Below are 6,915 nucleotides of genomic sequence, written 5' to 3'. Positions count from 1 at the left end.
GGGAGCCAGGACCCGCCTCGGGGACACTGCTGTCCCCCCTGGTGCCCCCACTGCCCCCCGCTCCTCCCGTCTCCCTGGCACTCACCGTCTCCTGGTGGTCCCCGATGATCTCCTGGGACCTGCGGAGCAGAGAGCGGGGGGACACCCTTGGCCAGCTGCTCCCGCCCGAGCGAAACACTGGCAAAGCCTTGGCCGGGGAACCCTCCTTAGGAGACAAGGAGCTTATTTGGGGTGCCAGGGGGCAAGGCAAGTGCTGGTGGGGATGGGGGGTGCAGGGAGGGTGGGAGCCTGGAGGAGATGAGGAGGAAGATTGGCAGTGATGGGGCAGGAGGAGAAGCTGCTGGGGAAAACATGGAGAAAATGGAGGAAGGAGGAAACCACCCCAAGGAGGATGAGAAGAAAGAGCCAAGAGGGGGCTGCAAAACCGGCGTGGCCCCTGTACCTCCTCTCTTCCGATGGTCCTCCCGTCCCACCCGGGAACGGCTGCTTTCCGGGCAGGATGCTGGCCACGGCGTCAGCCGCCGGGAGGGACACATCGTCTCGGTGGAGCTGGCAGGAGACATCAGAGCGGAGGGTGAGGATGAGGAGCAGGCCGGGGAAAGCCCTCTGAGAGGAGCAGCAAGCTCCTTCAGCCCCTTCCCCGCAGCCAGCAGCAGCTCTCCTGGCTTTCACCTGGAGCAAAACACCTTTGCCATCGTTGCTTTGGGGTCAGGATCCAGCCCTGCCCCAAAAACCTCTGGCATCGCTGGCTGCGATGCTTCAAGCACCCCCCTTTGGGACTTGGATGCAACATGGTGTGGCCACAGGGCTGGAAGACCTTCTCCTGAGGATGGGGACGCTTAGAAATGCTTGGCTTTGAGCATCATCTCATGGCTGGACCATTGAGCCCTGCGCCCTTGGGAGGAAATTTGGCTACGACCGAAAGCAACCCCAACCGAGCACCCTGGGACCTCTGGGTCCTCAGCTCCCGTGGTGACACCAGAGACAGGGTGACGTCCCCATCCCCACCCACCGCCCCCCGGCACTCACAGTGGAGGAGAAGGGTCTGTAGTACAGCATCCTGGGGCTCCCCTGTCCCCCTGGTCCCCCGCTCCCGGCAGCCAGCCCTGCCCGCCGGCGGGTTGCCAGGCTCTGCCTGCCCCAAACAAACTCCCCAGCGGCTCGGCCACCCCCCCGGGCAAACATCCCGTCCCCGTGCCGCCACCCCAGCTGCCGGCTGGTGGACTTACGGCGATGCCGGGGTGTTGCAACATGAGGAAAAGCTGTTTTTCCCGGGCCCTTTCTTGCTGGCAAAGGGATTTCGGTGGCGCAGGGGCTCCCGGCACCAGGCTCTGCCTGCCCCAAACAAACTCCCCAGCGGCTCGGCCACCCCCCCGGGCAAACATCCCGTCCCCGTGCCGCCACCCCAGCTGCCGGCTGGTGGACTTACGGCGATGCCGGGGTGTTGCAACATGAGGAAAAGCTGTTTTTCCCGGGCCCTTTCTTGCTGGCAAAGGGATTTCGGTGGCGCAGGGGCTCCCGGCAGCCTGGCGCGCTAGGCTGGGGCTCCCGGCAAACACAACCCTCCTCTTAGCAACTCCTCCCTGCAGCAGCTCAGCGCCTAAAATCACCCGGCTGCACCCCGATGGGTGCATTCCAGGTGCAGGCAGGTGCAGGCAGCTGGCTCTGCTGCTCCTTGCCCCGGGCACCCCGCATCTCTTCCCCTTTAGCATTCCTCCAACCATCCCACGTCCCATTGGCATCCTATGGCCGCTTCCAAAGCCATCGGGGGCAGCAGGCAGCGCCTGCCGGCAGTGCAGCACTCCCTTTGAGACACCAGCCCCTCGCTGGGAGCCAGGGGGGGGCTCCCCCTCCCCATCCCCATCCCGGTTTCGGCCTCCGCTGCCTTATCCGCTGCTCCCAGCAGTGCAGACCCAAGGAGGTGACTCGGTGGCAGCCACCGCCGGGTCCCAGCGCGGTTGGATGGCTCTGGTGGTGACAGCACCTCATTTCCATGCCTTGGATGTGGGCATGGAAACGCTCTCCCCTCCCAGCACGCTCCTCTGATGTTTCAAACGCTCAATTAACTTCCGAGGACCCACGTCTTGGAGATGCTGGGCAGCATCGGGCTTCAGCTCTGCCTCGGGGTTTGGCCTGATCCCGAGCAGAGAATAATTCGCTGAATAATTCGCTGATCAAACCCCACTTTCATCCCGGGATTGAATTTCTAGCATTTTAAGGCAAGGCGTGCTCTGCCCCAACCGGTCCCCCAGTCCCGTCCTCCTTTCAGGGTACCCACAGAGGCCCTTGTGCCTCCCACCCGCTGCGACATCCCGCATCCACCTCTCCTTCGGTGTTTGTTAAGAAACAAAGAGGCCGGTGTAAGTCGATGGAGCCCCTCGCTACCTTGTCCCGTGCCATCAATTTTTCATCAAAGAGCCGGTGGGAAGCGCGCAATTATCTGCTCCATCAATAATGCACGGGACTGCGCTTGGCTTGCCCGGGCCGGGCAGCTGCTTTCCCTGCCTGCGCTGGAAGGTGCTGGCTTGAACCACAGCTTTTCTAGGCTCAGACGCTACCTGCAGAGGCTGAAAAACCATCCCCCGCCTTTAGTCCCAGCCTAACGCTGCTCAGACACCCACCGTCCCGTATTCCTGCCCGCGCTTGTCCCGGCGTCACCCCGGCGCTGCCTCTGGGGACGGGGGCAGAGCTAAGGGTATTTGGACACATTCTCCCCTACACCTCCTATCTCAAATCCACCCGGAGATAGCTGCGTCTCTCCTTCCCGCAGGGGTCTGGGATGAAAGGCTGGGAATCCACGTCTGAAATGACGGAAGCTTTGAAACTCCCGGCACCGGCTATTTATTTTTTAATTTTTTTTCCCCTCATCGTTTCCAAGCCTCTGAAGCTTCCCCTGCCTTTAGAGCCTTTCATCCGCCCCGACGAGCCGCCCCCCTCCTTCCCGTGTTGCTTGCTCATGCCAAGTTGGTTTTTTTTTTTTTATTTACTTAACGAATTGCTCCGAGACGCTTTGATGTATTCGATTAGCTTGATCGATTCATTCTCCAGACGGGCGAAGGAGCAGCACGGAGCAAAGCGAGGAGGGGCAGCTGGCAATAAACCTCTGCGGGAAGCAGGTGGGGAGCCCACAGGTCTGAAAATGGCCAAAAATAGGGTGTGCCGGAGGATGCCGCATCCACGTGGCACGGCCTGCCCGCCTTTCATCCGCGCCGACGAGCCGCCCCCCTCCTTCCCGTGTTTGCTCATGCCAAGTTGGTTTGGTTTTTTTTTTTATTTACTTAACGAATTGCTCCGAGACGCTTTGATGTATCCGATTAGCTTGAATTGATTCATCTCCAGACGGGCGAAGGAGCAGCACGGAGCAAAGCGAGGAGGGGCAGCTGGCAATAAACCTCTGCGGGAAGCAGGTGGGGAGCCCACAGGTCTGAAAATGGCCAAAAATAGGGTGTGCCGGAGGATGCCGCATCCACGTGGCACGGCCTGCCCCCGTCCCTGGCCGGGGAGGGGACAGCAAGGCACCCCCGGAGAGAGGCTGAGGACGGGCCAACTCGTTTCACTCGTGAGCACGGAGGCATTTGAGCCCCTGGCAGCGCACCAGCCTCTTCTGCAACACAGTCTCTCTCCAGCCCAACAAATAACGCGTCCCTGGATGAGTATTAAGCCCCATTCCTTAATTGTTACGAAGTTGGGATAAGCTCAGATTTACATATCTGAGAAAAAAAATTGCTGCAGCAGCTTAGGAAGATCAGAGGGGAAAAAAATCCAATTTTTCCCTCTTTTGTGTAACAAAAGCTCACGAAACCATCAGGAGATAACGACGCCTTCATTTGCTTTGCCCGATGCCTCCATCAACCTTCCCCCCATCCCCTCGGGACACCCAATTTTTTTGTGTATTGTGTATCAAAAGCTCACGAAACCATCAGGAGATAACGACGCCTTCATTCCCGATGCCTCCATCAACCTTACCCCCATCCCCTTCAGGTCCCTGATGCCCCCAGCCCCTCCCCGGTGACACACCGGTACCCAAACCCATCCACGGGACAACATCTGGGTGGGCAGATCGGTGGGTCAACTGGGTTGTGGGGTTTTTTTTTCCCCTCTACTTCCAAAATCGAAGCGTTTCCCTGGGGAACGCCAACCACCGGGGGCTTTGCGGGTCCCCCGGGGGAAATAAGATTTTTAGGGGGGGAGCCGTGCTGGGGGGGGTGGGGGGTGGTGTATATTAGCCACAGCATTACAATTCAATTTAAGAGTTAATTGGATTGCATTAAAAAGTGCTTAATCTGAGCCGAGTTCGATTTAATAGAGACACCACATCTTCCGCTCCCTTCCCAACCAGGATGATGATTTTAGGGCGGGCGATTACCATCGCTATCCGGCTCCGGGCCCAGCTGCCGGCTGCTGATATCGTGTCATACAAGGAAATAAAAGCCTCTGAATTACACCGGGTAACTCGGGGAGGCAAGATGCTTGGTGTAGAGACGACTGCTCCTCGGGCTCCCATCCGCCCGCCTGCTTCTTCAAGATAAGGCTCAAGAAAACAGTCGTGCCACCAGCAGGGACCGTGATTCCTCTGTGAGTCGCTGCTGGTTTATTTTGCTCAAAGAAAAACCAGCGGCTAGGAGAGGTTGGAAGACTTCTGAGAGCAAACTCCGGCTGAGTCAGCTCCTGGCTCCTGAAAAAACAGTTTTTCCCCCATCCCGCTGCACGGGGCTGCTTTTGGGAGGGATGGGGACAGCCGGAGTGATGTCCCCAAGTGATGTCCCCAGGTGATGTCCTGCTGCCCATGGTGACCAGGGGGAAGGGGAGGAAGGGGAGGTCAGCGGAGCCTCCCAGGATGGGTCTCTCCTCCCAGCATGGGTCAGAGCATCCCCCAGTGCTGCTGCTCACCCATGACCACAAACCGGGGCCAGACCTAAAAAAGCCCCCTCCTGAGATCAAAAAATGAGGGAAACAGGTTACGACTGTTACCCTGGGTTCCCGCTGGTCCTTTGCAGGGGTTTTTTTTTCCCTCCTAGGAAAACATCCTCATCTGTTCTTAAGATAAACACGTTTCCAGCAACTGGGGATGTGAAGAAGTGGAGAAATATCACCAAAAAACCCCAGTACCAGTGGGAGACTTGGCAGCACTCGGCAGCTCCCCAAAGAGTCTGTTTTCCAAGCATACCTTTTAAAATCCGCGCGTGGGACCCGAGTTAAATACCCTCCCCTAGCCCCACACTTTTTAAGTGTCCTCAAAGCATTTTCATCCCCTGGGCTTTGAAAAATAAGCGGCTGCAGAGGGATAAAACCCAGGCATCCCCATCACCCTTGGTGACAGGCGCTGCCGTGACTTGCCCTTGGCCTGGCAGGCGGTTTATTGCCGGCGCTGTGGCCATCCATTTTCATGTTTGCTTATGTAGTGACTCGATTTGCTGATAAAACGCCCCTTGCATTTCAGCAGCAAGCATAAATCCATCAACACCCCAAGCCACCGCGCCGAGAGCACCCAGTGCCGCGCAGCACCCGCCGCCCTGAGCACCCACCACCCCGAGCACCTACCACCCCGAGCATCTGCCCCCCGGCTTTCGGGCCCCATCCTTCATTAATTAGCACCGGGAAAGGCTGACAAGTCACTAAACGAGGGTGGACGAGCCCTTCGGTGCTCTGTTCACTAAGGGTTTAGTAGTGCTGCCGGGACTGGGTTGGAGCAGGACGCAGAAGGGCGCACACATGCCGACGCACGCACCCCCAAACACACAAAAAATGGTATTTTGGAGCCAGTTTTCTCTTTTTCCCCTGCTCTGGCTCACTGCTGGGGTCCCCGGTCCATGCCCCCCGCAGCCACACCCACGGCCACCCAGACCCAAGCAGGAGAAGCGCGTGCAAAGCCCACCACGCCCGACCTGTTTCCCACCCCTGCCCAGAGCCTGGATCACCAAAAAACCCCTCATGCAATGTAGCTGTGGCACTCAGACCCTTTGCAAGCCCCCCAACCCGCTCCCAGCCTCCCCCACCCCTCTGCCATTGGGTCCCTGCCCCTCCAGCACCCTCCGCTGCCCTGCAAAAGCCACGAGCCTCTGTCCCCCTCCTCGCCATCCCATCTCGCCCCATCTTGCCCGCAAGAAAACAGCATTTCCAGCTGCTTTTACTCTCCCCCAGCCCAGCCGGGCTGGAAGCAGGGACCAGGGATCTTGCAGCCGGATTTGGGGTGGCTGGGAGGCTTCTGCCGTACTCTAAATCCCATCAAGATCCTCTCCCCCCTTTGTGACTGCTGGATGCGGGTCGCCCCGTCCATGCCCCGGTGTCACACAGTGGGGGACACTGGGGGACCCGCCCTCAGCACGGCATCTGGGCGCGCCGGGTTCATCATCACCAGGGCAAAATTAAATAAAGCTAATTAAATAAAAGGGGAAGCAAATTGCTGAATCCTTAATCTCCTTGAGAAGTAAGACGGGCATAAATATCACCTGGGGTCACATTAGCTGATTTATGGGCCTCTTTTATTAATCGGCTTAATCCTGCGTAACGGGTGTGCTGGGGAAACCCACCCTCACCCACCCAGCCCGACACGGGCTGAGCCTCGTGCCTGTGGGTGCTCGGGCACCCATGGGTGTCCAGCTCACCTGCAAACCTCACTGAGCCTCACCCGGGGCCAGGGCGGAGACCACCCTAATCCCACCCTGGCAGCCGCTCCTGCCTCCATCCCTGCCTCTCCCAGCCCGGAGAAGAGGAGCGGCGACCCCGGGCACCAAACCGGAGCCCGGCTGCAGCTGCTGTTGGATTTCGGCTGGCACTTAGCTTGCAGCTTAAAAATGAAATGTAGAGTAAATCCTCGTTTGTCCCCCTCTGTGGGAACCCTGCGTTCTCCCGGGCGTTTTCAGAGCCGTGCGGAGCTCCTTCTCCGCGGAGCCTCGGGGCGGGGGCTCGGCAGGG

The 6,915-nt window shown here is 58.9% G+C and overlaps 1 protein-coding gene across 1 annotated transcript in view; it reads right to left on the bottom strand.

Annotated features, from left to right (window-relative positions):
- Positions 1–6,915, bottom strand: part of CCDC33 (coiled-coil domain containing 33) — a 45,140-nt gene that overhangs the window by 3,268 nt on the left and 34,957 nt on the right. Inside the window, exons 13-14 of the mRNA XM_019471953.1 lie at positions 443–549; positions 86–119 (exon numbers count right to left, since the gene is read on the bottom strand). Of these exons, the coding sequence (XP_019327498.1) occupies positions 86–119; positions 443–549 (141 nt within the window). The remainder of the gene's footprint in view (positions 1–85; positions 120–442; positions 550–6,915) is intronic.

This window comes from Aptenodytes forsteri, unplaced genomic scaffold (genome assembly GCF_000699145.1).
Source record: "Aptenodytes forsteri isolate BGI_AS27 unplaced genomic scaffold, ASM69914v1 Scaffold258, whole genome shotgun sequence".
Lineage (NCBI taxonomy): Eukaryota > Metazoa > Chordata > Aves > Sphenisciformes > Spheniscidae > Aptenodytes > Aptenodytes forsteri.
Note: the sequence above shows the minus strand (reverse complement) of the source record. Positions and strands in the feature narration are given on the sequence as shown.